Source organism: Bemisia tabaci, chromosome 1 (genome assembly GCF_918797505.1).
Source record: "Bemisia tabaci chromosome 1, PGI_BMITA_v3".
NCBI lineage: Eukaryota > Metazoa > Arthropoda > Insecta > Hemiptera > Aleyrodidae > Bemisia > Bemisia tabaci.
The window spans coordinates 9,463,475-9,486,320 of record NC_092793.1 but is presented as its reverse complement, the minus strand read 5'-3'; the positions used below and the strand labels follow the sequence as shown (position 1 = coordinate 9,486,320).

At 45.5% G+C, this 22,846-nt stretch overlaps 1 protein-coding gene across 5 annotated transcripts in view; it reads right to left on the bottom strand.

Moving 5' to 3' along the window:
* The window catches only part of tai (basic helix-loop-helix family member taiman), a 254,441-nt gene that overhangs the window by 40,589 nt on the left and 191,006 nt on the right, over nt 1-22,846 (bottom strand). For 2 of the 5 annotated variants that reach the window (XM_072295871.1, XM_072295878.1), the window contains exons 1-2: nt 9,490-9,811; nt 6,942-7,586 (exon numbers count right to left, since the gene is read on the bottom strand). The exons of 2 other annotated variants lie outside the window; for them this stretch is intronic. In XM_072295871.1, the coding sequence (XP_072151972.1) occupies nt 6,942-7,096 (155 nt within the window). In that variant the 5' untranslated portion in view covers nt 7,097-7,586; nt 9,490-9,811. Of the gene's footprint in view, nt 1-6,941; nt 7,639-9,489; nt 9,812-22,846 lie in introns of those variants that run through there. One more of the 5 variants, XM_072295876.1, reaches the window with a different exon arrangement.

The window sequence follows — 22,846 nt, the reverse complement described above, 5'->3', positions numbered from 1 at the left end:
TTCCATATTTATATTTATTATAAATAAATCGCAACGAACACCGCGTAATAATCGATCTCTTACCATAGCTTCAAATTCGGAAATATCGATAATCGATCATCCAACACTAATCACCGATTACCGTGGCCGTGATTTCGACGCAGGACCTCCGGGTCAGTGGTCGGTTGTGCTGCTGCTGCCCCCCATCGGACCGAATGCGAAGCTTAATATCAAATTAATGTGGGGCTCGTCTAAGGTCATCGATGTTAATTAATCCCACCCGATAAGCTACGGCGAGCCTCACATTAAGCTGAAATCAACAGCGAGCTTCACAATTGGCGCGTGCGGAGGCCTTACAAGTTCGCGTGGCGCAGCGGCGAGGCGCTAAAGGTCGATTATAACGATATTTCCCCATTTGAAGATGTGTTAAGGAATCGATTATTAAAGTGTTCGTTGCGAACACCCTGGCTATCGATACTTTTCCATAGGTTTATATGGCAGCTCAATCGATACATCGCGAAGCATGCCACGCCACTGTTGGACTTAAGGTAGCTTTTACTATACACTTTCGTTGAATGCGGTCAGAGTTACAGAAATTGCTAGCATGGAGTCTGTTCGTTATTACCATACTTACTCATGTCACTGTGTCTCAAACCACACTTTTATTTTTTTCAGTGAAAAGTGAAAAAGAGTCATGAGTACTATTTCCAATAGGCCATCAATATCGCAGTGCATTGAAATCGATTGGGAATTGGATACACAGCTTACACACAGAGCTCCTGACTTGACTTTCAAATTTTGGAGGACAATTTTTAGCACGAAAGTTTCTAGTGACTGCATGGTCCGGAGAAAGGAACTTTCAAGATAATTCATGTAATGATTCAAGGCTGCCATTTTGTGATACCAAAGATTCCCGGGTTTCCAAAACTAATTCCAATTCCCCAAAGTTCCGAGAAAAATTCCGATTTTTCAAAAGTTCCGCGGAAAAATTTCGAAAGACGCCCGGATTTACTTTCGAAGATCGTCAAATTTAAATTTTGAGAAAAAAAAATCCTCAAATTTGTTCATATAATCGATTAAAGTAACAAAAACCCCGGAATTCCAGAAAAAAAAAATTCCCAAAATAGCTGAAAATTCCAGGAATCTCTAAGACTCCGGGAAAAGTTCCGAAATTCGGCGGCACTATATTCAGGGTTACCACAGAATCTAGAGAATGAAATTCCCTGACATTTCCCGGAGACATTTTGATGAAATTTCCTGACAATTGAAGATATACTACATGGTAAAAAGACATTATTAGAAAATTTTTTCAGGCAAGATTTGTCGTTCGGAGCGTCAAAGCCATTATAAAAAGCAAATAAAGGTGACTTGATGATTTTTCCCTGACATAGTCATCATTTTCCCTGACATTTTCATCATTTTCCCTGACTGTGGCGACCCTGTATATTGATTCCGATTTGAAAACATGGATCATGCTCAAAACGCATTGCGCACAGGCTGGAGATCCACCGAGAAGAAAAAAAAATTCAAATAAATTCGCGGAGCGTCGACGACGAGAAGCTGATGGCGCCCACGACGAAAAAGAAGAGCGAGAAAAGAGCCGGCGGTAGGGAGGAGCGGGGGAGGGAGAAATGGATTGCCCCCTCAGCTCCCAGCGAGAAGAGCGAAATGGACTCACAGAATGGTTTTTAGGTGAAGGGCAGCTGCGGAGTTACGACATCATGGTTACTAGGTGAAGATCGCGGCCGGCCACAATCTCCACCTCCGTCATAGATGCCAAACTAAGGTCTCCGAGCTGTTATGCCTCTGATAAACCGTTTCTGACCTACGTCACGGCCGGGTATCGTACATCCTCGTCGCATTAACAGTCCACTTACACTGAGAGTCAAGTCAAACGGAATCCATTTCTGATTGGTTCCCGTATTTCAGCCGGCAGCAGGCTTACTGCTGAAATGTATAGACAAAGCTGTAATCGAGCACGTTATGACGTCAAGATGACGAATGCATATACTGTGTACATTTTCCTAACGCTAATGTCTATGGTTGGTACGTACAGGAGAGGAATCTAGACAAGGGGTGACAAAAGATGACGAAAAACGTCATAAACTGTATAATCTTCATGCCCGTTTGTGACATCCAGCGGGCCGATTATTGAAATTGATACACAAAACTATAGACAAAGAAGATAAAAAGGGATATAGAGGTATCCTATTGGTGGAAGCGGGTGGATGCAATGGACATGCGAGGAAGGTAATAGATTAACTAACGGCAACCCACGAGAGACCCTATAGTTAGTCCATCATTTGGCCCGTAAGTCTATAGGAACCGCCGATTTCAACCGATAGGATCGCTCTTTCCTCCTTATGTCTTCTTTGTCGATCACTTTGTCTATCAATTACAACAGCCCGCAGAACTCTCCGGTGTCACAGGATAACGTTTAGGGAGAGAGATAACGTTTTCAGCGATTGCAAAGATGGACCGCGGAATTAGGGATGCGTCAGGGAACAAACGGATTGAGAGGAGAGGGATTCAGGGATGCGTTGATCAAAGACGAATTAGCGCTCCCGGGCGCTCTGAGACCCTTGACCTCCACTGCCCCCAGCCCCCTGTCGAACCGCAGCCCTTCGGGCATCGAGCACCTTAACATATCGGCTTCAATCCCATCCCTTCAAACTCTCATAGGGCGTCCTCTGCGCCTACTAATAAAAGAAACCCAATCAAGGACCTTCTTTGGCGACGTCTCTCCTGCCATTGTCTGAGTATGACCATGCCAAATAAGATACATTATATGTTGTCATATACAACTCTCTCCATAAAGGGACTCCAGTCGCACTAACGATGAGTCTACTCGGCTCCATTGAGAAAAGGAAGATGTTGTTTGGACCTAAGGATACAATTCAATATGATAGACAATACGGTCCATGAAGAGATGAGTTCATTTCAACACACTGAAAAAGAACTCCTGCCGTGGAAGCCGTACTTACGGGCAATATAGACATACCGTCCGCGTTAGGGCGTAGCACCCGGAGCATCGAAGCTACAGCTCCAGCACCCGGAATATTCGGCTTGAGCCCGGTACGGTCGGTAGGTCTATATAGCCCGTAACTTTTTTCTCAGTGCAGGTAATCTGACCTATATTTTTCTGATCTGATGGAATATCCCGACCATGGGTCACTGGGCCAGGTTCCGCTGGTCTCAAAACTCTTAGAATGGTGTTCTGATGCTTGATTCCTGTAGATCAGCTAAAAATAATTAGATCTGTGTATAAAGCAACCTTCCACGTCCAATATTAACAGAGATATCGCACTTAGAAAAATACGGGTTCTACCGTCATCCACTGTGGTAGTGACACCCTTGGTTTCTTCCACCATGCTTTCATTAGTGCGGGAAACACACATTAATTTCCACTGGTTACTCAACGTGTAACTCGGATGAAAGCGAGGTGGAAGAAACCAAGAATGCCACACCGCGGTGGATGACGTTATAAACCGAATTTTTCAAATGGCGATATTTCGGTTAATATTGAACGTAACGAGTTGCTGTTTGGACAGTTTTGATTATTTTTAGCTGATCTAAAAGAATCAAGCATGAAAACACGATTCTGTGACCAGCGTGAAAGACCCTTACCGGTTTCCCACACCCGCAGACTTTACGATCTGTTCGCAGCCTGCCTAGTGGCTCATGACAGAACGATTACGCGTGGCGACGCGGCTGCATTGACACGGCAAACTCTGCAACGCCGACAACGAGAACACCTTGGCGTCCCTCGGCTTCTCTGTACTGCCGTGCTGAGGAAGAACGCCCTATAAACCCTCAGGCGTTGCCAAATTTCTTCCAATAAAACACGAATTTTTTAGAAAACTTATGATTATTTGCCTCCCAATTTTTCAGATAATTTTGTTCGCAGTATCACTTGAGGTCCCTGAAAACTTCAAGGAAACATATCGACGGTGAAACTACCAAACCACGTATCTCGGTTTGCGACGTCGCAGACTTCCTGTCATACTTTATTTTTTAAATAGAAAACTACTCAACGTCAGTTCGTGAAAACTTCCGTGGTTTTTCCTCTTTCTGCGGAGAAAAATCTGTGAAAATTGTAAGGAGTGATATTGATTTGATCTCCTTCAAAAAATAAAATGTGAGTGGAGATTTTTAAACACCGCAAACGAGATACGTGGTCTGGGAGTTTCACCGTCGATATTCGTAAACCTCCTTAAAAATCGAATTTTATCGGTGGAAATTCGGCAACTCTCGAATGTTGATAAGGCGTTCTTCCTCAGGACGACAGTGTGGCTGTGCGTACTGCGTAGGGCCGAGGAGAGCCCAAAGGTCTCACTTCCTGCTGTGCCGCTCGCCTGGGATATTGAATTAGGTGCGACATGACACATTGCGCGCCCGGCTTCCTTGCGTCAGTGGCGTGGCGTGAATTGCGATGAATCGATTGTTTTGCCATTTAAACCTATGGTAAAGAATCGATTAATAAGGTGTTCGCTGCGAACACCCTGTTTATTGACCCTTTTACATAGGTTTAATCGGCATAACAATCGATAAATCGCAAAGCACGTCACGCCACTGCTTGCGTAGCGTTGCCAGCTCGCCAGGCAGGAGGAGTGGACCACTAGACAAGTTACCGAGTCACGCATTCTCACACACGTTTCTGAATCAAAGTACCACGTAGAACACGATTCGAACGACGAAAGTTACTGAATTCGACTCTTAATCAAGATATTTAATGTTGCGTGATGCGTAAACCTGCGGCGATTCCAAGTCTGTCAATTCCGAAAATGAGGAGACCTAATTTTTCCCGCTTCTCGCAGGGAGCAATAGAAATGAGGAAAATACATCTTAGAAACATTTCTTTTTTAGAAGGCGGGATCGAGGTCAGGAATATTGAAAATGACGTCGTACCTACTCAAGTTTCTCTGAAAAACTGTAAGTTATCGTTACAATTAAAATTCTCAGAATTTTGCAGGATGAATAATGCATCAAAGTGACCCGCTAAGTGCAAACCCTCTTACTCTTTGAGGTTATCCGTGATTGTGCCTTCTGAGAATCTAACGCACATCGTTGCCTCAAAGCTCTCCTTGGCGAGTCGTGAACTTTTGACAACGCAAGCACGAGAACTTTCAAAAAGCAAGCGAGCTACATAAGAACATGTTTCTCGGAGGGGAAAGCGATTGTGTGCTTGCTGCTTGGAGCCTTAATATGTTTTTTTCTGAGTCCAGGGTGTCTACTAAAACAGGTTGGCCAAAAATCTGTACTTTTAATGTACTTTTCCAGTACATGCCCAAGAAATTCAGTACCTTCTCCACGGAAAAATTCAGTACTCTTTTAGTACCTACATTTGACGAAATTCGAAAAATTTTAGCATTTTGAATTTCTCGCTCAAATTGCGACAAAAATGACCAAAAAATTCCGGACCTTCTTGCGGAATTTCTGCACTTTTTCAGTACTTTCGGACCGCCCTTGAAATATCAGCACTATTTCCGGACTTGTAGACACCCTGGAGTATTCAACAATTCAAAATTTGAAAAGGAAATTCTCAGATTTTTTCAGATTTCTCAGGACCAATTCTGATAAACTATCGGGCGGTAAAGACATACTACGGAATGAAAAATTACCATTTCCTAACTCGGCTGGGAGAAAAAGTAAGCTATGAGACGGAACACTTCAAAATTCGCCTATTCCGTAAACCTAATAATTTTCCTCCAATTTTCGAGTCCTCGGGTTTTCTCCAGTGGCGTGGTGTGAGCTGCGATTACATGCGGCGATACATGGATTGTTATGCCATTTAAACCTATGGAAAAGGATCGATAAACAGGGTGTTCGCAGCGAACACCTAAATAATCGATTCTTTACCATAGGTTTGAATGGCATAACAATCGACATATCGCAATTAACGCCACGCCACTGGTTTTCTCCCTCACTGCTCCCGCTTCTCCCTGACCCATTTATTTTCCCTAAATTTTCGCGTTTTTCTCTCCCTGTGCCCACACAACGTTTATCAAAACTGCAAACGCTGAAATAAAAGCTGACAAGTCATAGAAAGAAGAGGAAAAACTTTCCATTTAGAAAGATCCGTAGGTGAGCGTCTTCGTCGGGCGAGTCGTGCGGGATGGGAGTCAAGGCCGCTTTAACCTCATCTCTCGTCCTGAAACCCTTGTCTTGGACGTATGTACTGCTGTACTGTGTACCTCGGGTACTCTTCTACCTGTACGTCTACCGACCCACACACAAGTTGTGTAAGACGGCACCGATTCCCGCGGCTCATGTTCTAACTTGTGAAGTGGACACTCGACTAGGACCTCCTGTTTACAGAGCCGGCGCTACAACCACTACACCATGGGAGACCGACAATGGAGAATTGGCATGCACATTTTTTATTGATTCATCTAAAAGTACCTAAAAATCTGATTCCACAGTATTTTGTATAAATTTTTTCTGATATGGGAAATACTGTAAAAATAGATTTAAAAGCGAGAAAATGCACCGCCTTGTGACGTCATCTGGCGGCATTTCCCATTTAAACACGTCTATTTTAGCAGATTAGATCATTTTGTCATATCTTCTCCAAAAATTGTTCAATTCATGAACCAAGGGTATCCTCGTGTTCAGTTCACTCAGTAATTTTCACTTTAACATGAAATTCATCAAATTTCAGACACCTGCAAATTCTCTATTGGCTATATAGACTAATAGACATTGTGTTTTTCATTATTTTCTACATTTGTCAACATTTGTCACGCAGTATTTCACACAGCGTGAAGGAATGGTGAATTCTACCAATCTTCAAGTCGATTCCGCCAGAGGAATGGTTACATGTACCAGTACATAGTAACGGTTACCTTTCTTCTGGCAGAATTGACTCTGAATTGACGCTGTGCGAAATACAGCGTGAAGGAATGGTAAATTCGACCAATCTTTTTTTTTCAGTGAATGCGTGAAGAAGCTAAGCTGCCTACCAGTCGAATATGCTCGCGGCGTCCGGTTCGGGGGAGACGCTCGTCTGAGGCGACAGCGTGTCGTCGGAGGCGGTCGAGAGCCCGTTGATGACGTCATCCTGGTAGCGGGAAGCCGAGCACGGCTGGAGCCGCTCCAAGCAATCGGTTACGGACATGCTCCGAATTTCCAGCGACGGCCACGCGGCCCGCGATCGGGGCCACCGGCGGCGGCGACGCTTAGGCCACGCCGGCCCCGGCGGGCGGCGAATAGCCCCGGTCGAAATTGATCATGGCCGAAATTCACCGCGATACCCGACAATTGCTCATGGCCGAAACTCCCGTCCAATCTCTGTCCGCACTCCGGCAAAGCTCAAAATCCGACGGGAAATCCTTGATTCCGCACTTGGGTAACACTTGCCCGACAAGTTTTAGCCGGCAATTCCTCGGGCTTTCAATTGTCCCTTCACTGAGAAGCACTAATTTCACTGCACATTAACTAAATCGAGTTGAGTGGACATCGAGCGCGTAGCACAATTGCACAAATGTCCAGTCTTTGAACACACTTCTGAGGACTAAAGTGCTCGAGTAACACAATATTTTGACTAAATTTGGTAACTATTGATCGATCTTTGATTTGAGCTCCGTTGGCACGCTGAACACTTCAACCTGGAATCACAGCGAGGCGTTAACACTTGGTTCGGAACTTTCGAGGAATTAAAACTACAACCAGAGCCAGTCAGAGAGGAGCCCCCCCCCCCTTCCCCCCTCACAAACCAATGAACCGAGATTGCTGATTATAGCTGCGAGCTGATTATGGCTAAAGGGGCGTGAGATCACATTGCAATGACTTCATGACAACTTGGTATGAAAATATACATAGAAGAATCCGGGCCCATGGTAAAAATGTCCGAGAATCTTGATTTTCGAAGAGCTTGGAGAAGAAAATAAGGTTTAGGGTTTCTAAAAATGCAAATGCTCTTCGAAAAATTGAAAGATATTTCAGCCGTACTATCAATTGGGGGGGGGGGGGGGGGGGGTTTCCCTCCGATCGTTTATTAGCGTTCCTTCCGGCTGGGGGATCCTGCACGAAACGTTGGCGAGGTTACGTTGAAAAACCGCATTTTCGCGGGGATTCAGCAAGAAGGGAAGCAGAGGTCAGAACAAATTGAAATTAACAGCGGAGCGATCGTCGATACGTATCAACGCGAGGCGAACGTAATCGTTCTCGGTGCGAGAGCGCGCAAATATTCGTTCACTCCGGAAACGACCGGGAAGACAGAAAATATATATGTTACGCGCTACAATGCTGCAATACTGGCGCGCCGCACAATGGATCGAATCGATAGAAGAGATCGGACAAAATTTGGAAGCTTTAAGCGCTTATAACTCCGTTCATACAAAACTTTGAAGTTCTTTAAGTGGTTCCATTGGTTTCCTCGTGAAATTCTCTCCAAGAGACACTTCTCAAAGTTTAAAATGTGGCGATATAAACATAAAATTTTGCAGTTTAAGTCAAAAATTGCATGTCCGACCTCTCTAATTGACTGTGCGCCGTGATGAGACCAACACATGGATTGCATTTTGCAAAAAGGAACCACTAGCATTGCAATGTTGCTAAGATTGGGCAACTTCTTTTGTCTTGGAGGAAAAACCCGATTATCCATTAATAGTTTCTACTTTACTCGCTAAAAACTGCAAATTTAAGACAAAAATTACCATCTAAATTTCATAGTTTTTCACGATTTCCGCAATTTTATTGCAAAAGATGAAGTTGCACAATCTTAGCATCGTTGCAATGCTAGTGGTTCCTTTTTGCAAAATGCAATCCAAATGATCCAACGAGCACCGGGGGCCGGGGGCAAACCTCGAAAGCGTGCGGCAAGAGCTCCGACGAAAAGGCCGCAAAGGGTGAGCAGGGCGGCAGCGGCGTAACCCAATTCGACGGCTGGCTAATCTATAAAAAAAACCACGCTGACACTGCCACCTGACATTGACGGGCCCTCACGAGTGGACTCGCGCCAGTGCAACCGTCGATGCGCTACGCTTGGAGCAAAAACTCGATATTTCAAAAGTCCCGCATGCAGAACAAGGGCCCTACCAAAGTCAGATCTTAAAGGCAAAATTGCAAAAAATCACGATTTCTCCAAATTCGAGTTTAACACCCGCCAAAAGAAACCGACAGTGAGAAGATTTCGGATATTCAGGTGGAAAGGGTAAGTGGGGAGGGGGGCACAAGATCACCTAACAAACTATTTTGAAGGGAAAGGGGGGGAGAGGGCCAAAAATCGCAAAAAGAGCCCGACGTTTATGGACAGATCGTGGGGTCAATTTCCAAAAATGGGGGGCATGGGAGCAGTTGACCCCCCTCGCCCTCCCCGAAGGGCGCCTCTCATGCACTAACACTCCCCTCCTGACTGGCACTGACATTGACACAGATCGTCGAATCCGTGCGGGGCCGAAAACACTCGGGGTTGAGAATTCGGAACACTCGTCACATACATGCGGGAAACGGTGATATGAAAAATGGTGGAGCACTGGTAGTAACGGAGGCAAAAGTAGGGTTAATCACTTGGTGGGTATCCTTGCGTATCCAAATGGCACTTCCTGCTTCGAAAGAGCGGATCGTGGCGGGTCCACTTTCACCGGGTTCGGGGCGAGTCGCGAGGCGAAATCACGGGGTCGGGGGCGGGCGAAAACTGGGGGAAAACGGGGACTCGGAAAAAGGGTTTTCCGGGCGCGGAGCTGTGAAAAGTGAAGTTGCGACGGGCGACCGGGTTGGCGGCGGCCTCGAGATAAGCTGCCGAGTGCTCGACGCGACTCGATCGACTAGCCGCCGACTCGGAAGCAGGTTAGTAGGCCAAGCACAAGCACAGCGCGCACCGACACCGCACACTGCACACCCCGCCGCGGTCGACATGGACACTCGCGCAGGCACCGAGACTTGCCAGTTCCCAGCTCCCCGGCCATCTTGCAATGCCGGGCCGAGCGCCCAGAGAGCGCCACCGTACGGCGCCGCGCCGCGATGACGTCGCCGTGACGATAAGCTCGCTCCGCACCGTCCTCCGCTTCACTGCCAAGTTGAACCGCCAGAAAAAAAGGCAGAGTCGGAACCGAAAATTTGGCAACACCGGATTTCTTCCATTTAAACATCTGAGGACTTATCTGTAACAATAGCGGATGTGGAAAATTACCTTTTCGAAACACATTCAAAAAACTGTTTTGGCATCGAGAAAATTTTGAGAAAATACTTGAGATGTGATCTTCGAGATCTGTAAATTATGCCAGAGCCAAACATATTAAATTTTTGTGTGAACAAAACAATTTTTTAAGCGTGTTTCGAAAAGGTAATTTTTCACATCCGCTATTGTTACAGTCCTCATATGCTAAATAATCGATTCTTGTTGGAACACCTGGCCCCTCCAAGAATCGATACATTTCCATAGCTTTAAACGCAAAAAAGACGATGTCGCCAATTTGCTGGATCCGCCAATGAAAAAGGGCTCCGATCGGCAAAAATTGAAGATCGGTCCTCAGCCTAGACGCAATGCATCCATACAGGGTGATTTGAAAGTCCCAAGTCCGGTTCCGAGATGTTTGCGCCCTTTTCCAAAGAGATCCCCAGTTTTTTAAGGGGGGGGTGGAGGGGGGGGGATTCCAAAAATAGTTCCCTTTGACATAGGATCACTCGCAAAATTTCAAGTCTCTATCTCAATTCGTTCCAAAGTTACAAGGGTGATGCTTGAAGCTGGTAGTGCGAGCCTCCTGAATTACCCTGTTATAGATTTCGAATTTGAACCATCATGGGGACTACTTTGAAAACATCGAAATGCCAGTCTCTCGATCAATCACCGTGGGACATTTTCCCGCAAAATTGTATATTAAAGCATTAAAATATGGCGAATTGAAAAGTTTTCAAATAAAGACTGCGTCAAAATCTCGAAGGGGAAGGGATGGAGAAGGAGGGAGAGATTTGGGAAGGACTCCAACATTTTTTTAAAAAAAAAACATCCTTGGTGCCTACCGCGGGAAAGGCTCTGGTTCGTCAGGCCACCCCTATCAAGTACTTCAAATGAGGCGATAATATTGACTCTTGCAAATTCTCGATTATCATCAAAAGGGGAAAAGCTGTAAATTTTTAAATGGAGTAGAGTGAGGTAATTTTATGAGGGGTTACGTTCGTCTGGTAATAAATAAGTCGTTCGACTTTGATCGGATTTGAACACGGAAGAGGGAAACCCGATTACGTGCAAGTATAAATTTTCCTCGTTGTTAAGGGTTATGATTTTCTGAAGGGATAGGGGGTTCCTCAGGGAGCTCCTCTACGCGCATCAGCAATTTTTGCCACCTAAGTTCCTGTTGCGTTTTGATTCTTCAGAGGTTCCGCTGTTCGCAACGGGGCCCCGCCCCGAGGGGTATGCGGAAAAAACCACGTTTGTGCGTCAATCGAGCAAAAAAGCCCAAGTGCCCTAGCTAACGCAGCTGAAAACCACTTTAAGCAGCTACGGAACAAAATAGGACACGTGAAAATTTACGGAAAAATTACCATGTATTGCTCCAGACGAGCCTGTGTGCCACGGAACAGAACTCAAGACATTATTCGCATTAAAAACTCATTTTAAAAATGTTGTGCAGCATGTTGCAAGAAGGTATCTTAAACGAACATTTGCAGGAGATAACAATGTAGGTCACTAATTAACGTAGTCTAATTCAGTTCATCGCTTCAAAATTGCGCAACTGTTTTGGTTCATGAGCATAGACACGCGGCGGTATAAAAAAGAATAATAGAAGGTTCAAGGCATCCCTAGCTGGATTAATCTCTTGTTACGAACTTGCAAACCTAAATATTAGAGTGATGCACTGGAAAGTACACGAACGGCACAACACATGACTCATACACGTCATTATATTGACCTTCCCCAACTTATGCGTTCTTATACACACCAATCAAGAGTCACTTGGATCGTGCAAATATGCAACCGTATTCCCATCAGCGGAAGAGGTAATCCCAGCTTTTTTACACGCAGTCGGTGACGTAATTTTACTTGTCTAGTCGAGCATAGCCAAGGCTTCAGACACCCCAAAGTGTCTACTAAAACAGGCGGGCCGAAAATCAATACTTTTACAGTACTTTGTCAGTACATTCTCAAAAAATTCAGTACCACCTCGACAGAAAAATTCAGCACTTTTACAATACATCCATTCGATGAAAATTGAATTGTTGAAAATTGATTGGAAAATTTCAGGCAAAAATCAGAAAATTTTTGACGAAAATTGTGTAAATCATAGAATTGTTTGAGCAGTTGTTGAATCATAGAATTGCTTTTACAATACATCCATTTGATGAAAATTGAATTGTTGAAAATTGATTGAAAAATTTCAGGCAAAAATCAGAAAATTTTTGACGAAAATTGTACAAAAAATAGAATTGTCTGAGTCCAGTTTACAACGTTGGAATAGAGTTAGGTTCCTTTATGCGGGTAGCGACGCCTTGTCTCTGAGTTGACCGATCACGTACTCATCGATGATCACCCATCCACGGAATCACTGATTGTCGAGGTTTGAATTTTCGCGCCCTTTTGGGGTTCAATATTTGCACGGCAGCTAAGAATTTTTGTTATTGTTGGTGCAAAACCCGCGGAGGAATCGTGGTTTGAAAGGGTGTTTTTTCCTGTTCAATGGAAGGTTTTCCGAGTAGAATCGCGTCTCTACTACGTGGCAACAGTGCTTGGAAGATTCAGCTGCTGCAGTAACGTCATTTCACTAAAACTAGAGTCCCTTTATACTGAGAGTCAAGACAATTCGGCTCATGGATGTCACAAACGGGAATAAAGATTACAGAAATTGAACGTTTTTCGTAATCTTTGATCGGCCCATTCTCAAATGCCTTTCTCCGTTCCTCCTCTCATTCCGTTTGTTCCTTGCCGAACCCGTAATTCCCTGGTCCATTCCAGATTATAATCTTTGCAATTGGTGAAAATGTAATCTTTATTCCCGTTTGTGACACTGTGGAGGCCTAAAATACGGGAACCAATCAGAAATGGATTCAAATTTTCTTGACTCTCAGTATAAAGGGACTCTAACTAAAACCTTGGCAGGGGCAAGTGACCTGGCATTACCCCCAACAAGATACGTAACTACGTAAGGATCAAGTTCTCAGTGATTAGATCAATTTTTCTCGTTTATTTGGGCTTTTATTTCGGCGTTCGTCTAGTAACATAAGGAAATTTCTAATGCTGAGATACGAAGCAACGAGGTAAAAAAGGAGTTACTTCACTCAGATCGACGGATCAACACACTGTGCGCCGCGCGCGCTCATCGCCAAGTCTATACGCGAGGTTGCCAAATCGTTCTTTCTCAAATGAATGATCCTAAATACATTTCAAAATGTTAGAATTTGCCACTTCTTCCAAAAGCTCGTCAATCCGTTTGTTTTCGCTCAGAATTCAAAATTCTACCGATGGCGCAACTCACTCAACAACAAATAGGCTAAATTGCTGGGCTAAAAAATGATGAGTCATTTAAAGAGCCCCCTGCGGCGCAGTAATCAATACATCAATATTAAGGGCGATTAACGATTGATCAGATCAAAAAACGCTTGCATTGATTATCAATGATTGCTCTGCTACATCTGCGAGTGTTTTGACGACACAAATTCTGAAAACTAAAACGATAACAAGTGCTTGTTTTCCTCTTTCTGCTTCCCACCGCTCATGCCCATAGAAAACACTAAACGGAGTAAAAAAGAAGGAGAAAAACCCTCGGGATTGATTTAATCAAACTCATACAGAGGGAATCTTATAAACGATGACACAAAAATTGGGATAAAAGCTGTAAAAACACACATATAAAACCGTATCTTTTGGGGCGAAGCAACTAATCCCTTCTTCAGCGGCTAAAACATAAAAAAGTTAAAAACCTAAAAAAAATAGATCCTTCCCATCTCGCCAATGAAAATATGTTACATTTATGAGTCCTCGGGCAAATTTTAACGGGAAAGAAAATATAGAATTTTTTTGTCCCCAGAAGCAGCAAATATGAATTTGATCCCGGTGTACATCCGTACCCACGCCACATTTGGACCGTGTCAAGCAGAAAGGAACCAAGCCACATCAGATATTGCCACATTTGAATGGGCACTCCAATTTTTTTCATGAAAATGTTTGTGCGGATTTTTGGGCAAATTTCAGCGAATTTTCTCCCTACAACGAGGCAAATTCCTTAAGCTTTTCAAAGGAATCCGCAAAATCATTCTCTGGTAAAAAAAATTAAATTGCCCAGTTTTTAATAGCCGATGTGGCTTGGTTCCTTTCTGCCAAACGCGGTCCATCCTTGCGACGGACGAACTTTTTGAGGCATAGAAACCAAGAATTGAAACCTCCAATGACACTTGAGTCGTTCCGGAGCGAAAAACACCGAATTCCGAGAACATTTCAATTATATCGTTCGCCCACCCTTTTTTGCGCGGAGCGCGAAGACTTTATGAGTAAATCGAACTTAACCCCCCCCCCCCTTCCCCATCTTCCACAGACATCACTACTGCCTTGCTAAGTAAGAATGCTGTACAAGCATTCGAAATTCAAATGTTGCCGAATTTCCTTTCAGAAAATATTAAAGTTTGAAGGAAGTTATGATTATTTTCCCATGAAATTTCCAGAAATTTTGGATCCAATCAATTCAGGATTGCTACAGAATTTAGAGACTGAATGTCCCTGAAATTTCCCTGAAGAAATGCCGGATGGTTAAAAAGACATAATTTTAAATATTTTTCAGGCAAAATGTTTTGTTTGAAACGTTTAACACATTCCAGAAGACAAATAAAGGTGGTAATCAATTTTTCCCTGACATCTCCAGGTTTGCCCTGACATTTTTAAATTCCCTGACACTTTCCGGTTTCCCGGCATTTCCTGCCTGTGGCAACCCTTGAGCGATATAAAGGGGAAAAACTTAGAAAAAAAAGAAGAGGAGGAGAAAAAATTGGATATGAGAAAGGAGCGAAACAGAAAAGAGGGGGGGATAAAATTAAAACCGAGGGACCAGCTTATTTTGAGGAAAAAGAAGCAAACCAGGAAAGAGAGAAAAGAGCTGAGAGGTGAAAAAGTGACTAAAATAAATGATCGGCCGAAAGGGGGAAAGAAAAGGACGTTCTAATGCAAATAGAAGATTTGCATTAAAGCATGCCACTAAATTGATGGAGATTGAAAACGAGAGTGATTCAATTCCACAATTTAGGGGTTAGGTTGAGATGGGGACAATGAGAAATTTTGGAATATTAAATGAGATAATTGAATAATACGTTCTAATAGGCACAGAAGGTGCTTATTAAAGCAAGTCGGCTAATTGCATGAAACCTTCACTATCGGAATAGTGAACGTGGCATGCAATTAGAGGAGTGTACTTTTTTGGGATAGCCCAAAAGCAGGACAGGCGATACACCTGTGGTGAAGAGTGAGTGAATAAACCTGTAAAGAGAAAGAATATTAGCACGAAGGGTGATGAGGCAGCGCTTGGGGCGTACCTTTCATCACTAAGCTGCAAATGATGGAAAGAGCCAGACTGGACGCAGAAAGCCGGAATAAGATAACGTCAGTTTTCTTCGTAGAGTAGGCAGGAACCAGGTGAGAGCTTCGCTTCGTGGACTTGCAAACGGCGGGAAAGTGTCCTTTACTTCTTCCAACGGTAGAGATCCAAGATCCTTGTCCTTGCGTAGAAAATCCGAGTCGGCAGGAGAGTCAGGCAGGGCTTCTTAGTTCGAGGTGAGCTGCTTCCGTGGAGGAGTCCGTCTTCTTCGGAGTGCTGGATACAAGTGACTCTAAGGGGCGAGCGGCTGACGTCTTGAGCGCCGCGCAAGAGCCAAAAGGAACAGAGCGGGGACGGCCGCTAGGTGGGGGGCTCCAGGGGGAGCGGATCTGTGTTTGCCGTGGACTTTGAAAGTTGGAGTTGAATGTTGAGATTTGAACTTTATTGGTCGATAAAGGTTTGAGCAGGTCGGGCTTAATGAGTACTTCCAGAATATATATGGTTTTGGGGGTCCATCAGAGAACCGAAGCTAAAGAAAGTGAAAAATTTGGAAAATTTGCATGTGGATGGGACTCATGGTTGCGAAGAAATATGGATGTAATGGAGATAAATTTGAAGATAATTATGAAGGAAAGGTTGGAAACATGAAAAAGGTGTTTAAGGCGAGTTATACAATGGTTAGGAAGAGCACTTTCAATTTAATAGAAGGTAAAGGACACCTTTAAGGACGCACAAATCTGGGAGGCGGGTCAAGGTGTGCAAATTTGGAATAATTTATTAGTTACCGCGGGCGCGCAATGTGATGGGTCGGTGAGAGGATCCTCAAGAGTGAGGGGGGGGGGGGGATAAAAATGAGTATGATGAAATTTCCTAAAATTGCTCTAAGTTTGTTCGATCGGGATCGAACATACTCCGGGGGTTGAACCAACGTAAGTTGGTTCGAAAGTGAATGACGGATCGTACAAAATGATGAAATCTGCTCGAAGTTATTATGCATTCCACACGTGTGTGAAGTATATCGCCACTTAGGTGGGGTGGGTTTTGGGTGGGAAAATTAATAGGAGATATCAACATATTATTTACATTGTAGTTATCTAAATGAGTAATATTCTATCAATAATAATTAATGTGACCGAAGTAATACCTAGATAATTAAGTGAGTGAGGTTATAATTGGGTAAGTAATCTTAAGTAAAAATTAATATGTAGATAATTAATTTGGATAAGTTAATACTTAGAAAATTAACTTGAAGAGAATAATAGTTGGATACTTAAAGTAAAGAGATTAATGTTTTCTTAATTACTTAAAGTGAAGAAATTATGATAGAAAGTAAATAATTTATTTCATAATACTAGTTCGTTCTCCAAAAAAATTAGAGAGCATCGCCGAGGTTTTAAGGCTCTCGGGGTTAATTCAAGTTTTAAATACTTAATAATAATAAATCATTTTTGAGGAATTAATGAGAATAAAGTAATATTAAGTATAGGGAAATTAAATTAAATTAAAGTTAAAGTAGTGAGTTGAAATAATTATTGCTATAAATTATCAGTAAGTATTGATTATTTATTTACAACGGTTATTTCATTCTCCATGACTGGAGAGTATCGCCGAGATTAATATTCTCAGGGTCGATTGACGAGGGTAATTTGTTGTTAGCTATCGAGAGCTGAGTAAGATTTAAAGGCTACTAAGAGAAAGGTAATGACTGCAGAGAGCCTGAAAAAACTGCTGAGAGAAGGTTTTTGTGGCCGCGGTAAGAGCCGGGGTAAGTCCGCTGAAAAAAGGTTGGTTGGCCGCGGTAAGAGCCGGGGTAAGTCCGCTGAAGAAAAGTTGGTTGGCCGCGGTAAGAGCCGGGGTAAGTCCGCTGAAGAAAAGTTGGTTGGCCGCGGTAAGAGCCGGGGTAAGTCCGCTAGAAAAGGTTTGTTGGCCGCGGTAAGAGCCGGGGTAAGTCCGCTAAGAAAAGGTTGGTTGGCCGCGGTAAGAGCCGGGGTAAGTCCGCTAAGAAAGGTTTGGGTTGGCCGCGGTAAGAGCCGGGGTAAGTCCGCTAAAAAGGTTGGTTGGCCGCGGTAAGAGCCGGGGTAAGTCCGCTAAGAAAGGTTTGGTTGGCCGCGGTAAGAGCCGGGGTAAGTCCGCTAAAAAAGGTTGGTTGGCCGCGGTAAGAGCCGGGGTAAGTCCGCTAAAGAGAGGTTGGTTGGCCGCGGTAAGAGCCGGGGTAAGTCCGCTAAAAAAGGTTGGTTGGCCGCGGTAAGAGCCGGGGTAAGTCCGCTAAAAAAGGTTGGTTGGCCGCGGTAAGAGCCGGGGTAAGTCCGCTGAAGAAAAAGTTGGTTGGCCGCGGTAAGAGCCGGGGTAAGTCCGCTGAAGAAAGGTTTGGTTGGCCGCGGTAAGAGCCGGGGTAAGTCCGCTAAAAGGTGGTTGGCCGCGGTAAGAGCCGGGGTAAGTCCGCTAAAAAAGGTAGGTTGGCCGCGGTAAGAGCCGGGTAAGTCCGCTAAAAAAGGTAGGTTGGCCGCGGTAAGAGCCGGGGTAAGTCCGCTGAAGAAAAGTTGGTTGGCCGCGGTAAGAGCCGGGGTAAGTCCGCTAAAGAGGTGGTTGCATCTGGGTGCCTGGGTTTGCAGCGAAACAGAGCAAGAGGTTTTGGCCGCGGTAAGAGCCGGGTAAGTCCGCTAAAGAGGTTGGGTGCCGCGGTAAGAGCCGGGGTAAGTCCGCTAAGAAAGGTAGGTTGGCCGCGGTAAGAGCCGGGGTAAGTCCGCTAAAAAAGGTTGGTTGGCCGCGGTAAGAGCCGGGGTAAGTCCGCTAAAAGAAAGGAGTTGGTTGGCCGCGGTAAGAGCCGGGGTAAGTCCGCTAAAAAGGTAGGTTTGGCCGCGGTAAGAGCCGGGGTAAGTCCGCTGAAGAAAAAGGTTGGTTGGCCGCGGTAAGAGCCGGGTTAAGTCCGCTGAAGAAAAGGTTGGTTGGCTCGCGGTAAGAGCCGGGGTAAGTCGCTGGAGAAGTTGGGCCGCGTAAGAGCCGGGTAAGTCCGCTAAAGGTGGTTGGCCGCGGTAAGAGCCGGGTAAGTCCGCTAAAAAGGTAGGTTTGGCCGCGGTAAGAGCCGGGGTAAGTCCGCTAAAAAGGTAGGTTGGCCGCGGTAAGAGCCGGGTAAGTCCGCTGAAGAAAAAGTTGGTTGGCCGCGGTAAGAGCCGGGGTAAGTCCGCTAAGAGGTGGTTGCATCTGGGTGCTGGGTTTGCAGCGAAACAGAGCAAGAGGAGTTTTGGCCGCGGTAAGAGCCGGGGTAAGTCCGCTAAAAAAGGTTGGTTGGCCGCGGTAAGAGCCGGGGTAAGTCCGCTAATAAAGGTAGGTTGGCCGCGGTAAGAGCCGGGGTAAGTTCCGCTAAAAAAAGGTAGGTTTGGCCGCGGTAAGAGCCGGGGTAAGTCCGCTAAAGAAAGGTTGGTTGGCCGCGGTAAGAGCCGGGGTAAGTCCGCTAAAAAAGGTAGGTTGGCCGCGGTAAGAGCCGGGGTAAGTCCGCTGAAGAAAAGGTGGTTGCCGCGGTAAGAGCCGGGGTAAGTCCGCTAAGAGGTGGTTGGCCGCGGTAAGACCGGTAAGTCCCTGAAGAAAGTTTTGTGGCCGCGGTAAGAGCCGGGGTAAGTCCGCTAAGGAAGGTGGTTTGTGCCGCGGTAAGAGCCGGGTAAGTCCGCTAAAAAAGGTAGGTTGGCCGCGGTAAGAGCCGGGGTAAGTCCGCTAAAAAAGGTAGGTTGGCCGCGGTAAGAGCCGGGGTAAGTCCGCTGAAGAAAAAGTTGGTTGGCCGCGGTAAGAGCCGGGGTAAGTCCGCTAAGAGGTGGTTGCATCTGGGTGCTGGGTTTGCAGCGAAACAGAGCAAGAGGAGTTTTGGCCGCGGTAAGAGCCGGGGTAAGTCCGCTAAAGAGGTTGGGTGGCCGCGGTAAGAGCCGGGGTAAGTCCGCTAAGAGAGGTAGGTTGGCCGCGGTAAGAGCCGGGGTAAGTCCGCTAAAAAAGGTAGGTTGGCCGCGGTAAGAGCCGGGGTAAGTCCGCTAAAGAAAAGTTGGTTGGCCGCGGTAAGAGCCGGGGTAAGTCCGCTAAGAGAGGTAGGTTTGGCCGCGGTAAGAGCCGGGGTAAGTCCGCTAAAAAAAGGTTAGGTTGGCCGCGGTAAGAGCCGGGTAAGTCCGCTAAAGAAAAGTGGTTGGCCGCGGTAAGAGCCGGGGTAAGTCCGCTAAAAAGGTAGGTTGGCCGCGGTAAGAGCCGGTTAAGTCCGCTGAAGAAAAAGTTGGTTGGCCGCGGTAAGAGCCGGGGTAAGTCCGCTGAAGAAAAAGTTGGTTGGCCGCGGTAAGAGCCGGGGTAAGTCCGCTGAAGGAAAAGTTGGTTGGCCGCGGTAAGAGCCGGGGTAAGTCCGCTAAGAAAGGTTGGTTGGCCGCGGTAAGAGCCGGGGTAAGTCCGCTAAAAAAGGTAGGTTGGCCGCGGTAAGAGCCGGGGTAAGTCCGCTAAAAAAGGTAGGTTGGCCGCGGTAAGAGCCGGGGTAAGTCCGCTGAAGAAAAGTTGGTTGGCCGCGGTAAGAGCCGGGGTAAGTCCGCTAAGAGGTGGTTGCATCTGGGTGCTGGGTTTGCAGCGAAACAGAGCAGAGGAGTTTTGGCCGCGGTAAGAGCCGGGTAAGTCCGCTAAAAGGTTGGGTGGCCGCGGTAAGAGCCGGGGTAAGTCCGCTAAAAAGGTTGGTTGGCCGCGGTAAGAGCCGGGGTAAGTCCGCTAAAAAAGGTTGGTTGGCCGCGGTAAGAGCCGGGGTAAGTCCGCTAAAGAAAAGGTTGGTTGGCCGCGGTAAGAGCCGGGGTAAGTCCGCTAAAAAAGGTTGGTTGGCCGCGGTAAGAGCCGGGGTAAGTCCGCTAAAAAAGGTTGGTTGGCCGCGGTAAGAGCCGGGGTAAGTCCGCTGAAGAAAAGTTGGTTGGCCGCGGTAAGAGCCGGGGTAAGTCCGCTAAAAGTTGGTGGCCGCGGTAAGAGCCGGGGTAAGTCCGCTAAAAAGGTGGGTTGGCCGCGGTAAGAGCCGGGGTAAGTCCGCTAAAAAAGGTTGGTTGGCCGCGGTAAGAGCCGGGGTAAGTCCGCTAAAAAAGGTTTGTCAGCAGATGCTGAGAGAAAATTCTTGGCTTGCGAGGGGCCGAAGAAAGGGAGAAAAATTAATAATGAGAAAAATAAAACTAAGAAATTAAAGATAATGTGGCTGCTTGGAGCCTTACAAAGTAAAAAATAAAACCGAATATGGATAGACAGTTTGGCAAACGTGAAGTCGAAGCCAAGGAAAAAATAAAAATACAAAGGTTGTTTTGTCAGATGATTCTCTAAACATGAAAATTTCGAGTGGTTGACGAGAAGAATTTACATTTTATCGAAATGGACCGAGACTGAAATTGGATCTTTTAAGTCTCAATTTCGGTGTTTTTTCCCTCTGAGAGCGGCCACTGTATGCCAAGGACCGTAAACGTGGTACTCTCGTCTTTTTGCAATGAGGGAGGTATTTCTCGTTTTGCAGGCGCTACGCCAGTGAGGAACTGGGATGCGCTGCTAATCCATTGTTTCAGTTGTGAGACTTTATGATTATAAAAGTTTTCGAGTCGGTTTTGCCAAGTAAGCGCATTTTTGACGGGCACTAAACCAGCGGCGGCTGTGTCCGCATAGGCATAGGATTCTTCCACTGAGCAGCCGCGAAGATCGCGGTGTTCGGTTTCGAGTTCTTTGATAAGGTGCGCCGTTGCCGATACTGCAGACGAGACTCCAAATATCGGGTGATCACGAAGCAAAGTGTTGTGATCCTGATTATAGATTTTGCATGAGGTTGCCAAATTGCACTCGAATTTTTCATGATTATCATGGTTCAGATGAGCCTCATTATTTTCGTCGTCGGAAGACATTTCAAATAAGGAAGAAAAAATGAAAGGTTATGAATGAGAGGTTAAATAATTCGAGATAAAGAGCAAACGTTATTTCAGGAATGTCAATCTGAATTATACCTAGTTTGATTACGAAACAGCAACTGTACTAGGATTTTTCGAAGGTTCAGAACCTGGTATGCTTTACGGTCATAAAGCTTCGTCAGGATTTTCTAAGGTTGAGGACCTAGTTCAGCACCGATATTTCGCTGCTGCGCTAGGATTTGAAATGAAGGTTGTGACAGGTTAATTAAGTGGACGTAATCTTAAGGACTGTTCGCACTCTATTCCGGTTTCGAGCATTTAGAGATTTTATGCCAGAAACTAGATCCGGCCCGAGGGACCAATTTTATGAGCGATATAAAGGGGAAAAACTTAGAAAAAAAAGAAGAGGAGGAGAAAAAATTGGATATGAGAAAGGAGCGAAACAGAAAAGAGGGGGGCATAAATTAAAACCGAGGGACCAGCTTATTTTGAGGAAAAAGAAGCAAACCAGAAAGAGAGAAAGAGCTGAGAGGTGAAAAAGTGACTAAAATAAATGATCGGCCGAAAGGGGGAAAGAAAAGGACGTTCTAATGCAAATAGAAGATTTGCATTAAAGCATGCCACTAAATTGATGGAGATTGAAAACGAGAGTGATTCAATTCCACAATTTAGGGGTTAGGTTGAGATGGGGACAATGAGAAATTTTGGAATATTAAATGAGATAATTGAATAATACGTTCTAATAGGCACAGAAGGTGCTTATTAAAGCAAGTCGGCTAATTGCATGAAACCTTCACTATCGGAATAGTGAACGTGGCATGCAATTAGAGGAGTGTACTTTTTTGGGATAGCCCAAAAGCAGGACAGGCGATACACCTGTGGTGAAGAGTGAGTGAATAAACCTGTAAAGAGAAAGAATATTAGCACGAAGGGTGATGAGGCAGCGCTTGGGGCGTACCTTTCATCACTAAGCTGCAAATGATGGAAAGAGCCAGACTGGACGCAGAAAGCCGGAATAAGATAACGTCAGTTTTCTTCGTAGAGTAGGCAGGAACCAGGTGAGAGCTTCGCTTCGTGGACTTGCAAACGGCGGGAAAGTGTCCTTTACTTCTTCCAACGGTAGAGATCCAAGATCCTTGTCCTTGCGTAGAAAATCCGAGTCGGCAGGAGAGTCAGGCAGGGCTTCTTAGTTCGAGGTGAGCTGCTTCCGTGGAGGAGTCCGTCTTCTTCGGAGTGCTGGATACAAGTGACTCTAAGGGGCGAGCGGCTGACGTCTTGAGCGCCGCGCAAGAGCCAAAAGGAACCGAGCGGGGACGGCCGCTAGGTGGGGGGCTCCAGGGGGAGCGGATCTGTGTTTGCCGTGGACTTTGAAAGTTGGAGTTGAATGTTGAGATTTGAACTTTATTGGTCGATAAAGGTTTGAGCAGGTCGGGCTTAATGAGTACTTCCAGAATATATATGGTTTTGGGGGTCCATCAGAGAACCGAAGCTAAAGAAAGTGAAAATTTGGAAAATTTGCATATGGATGGG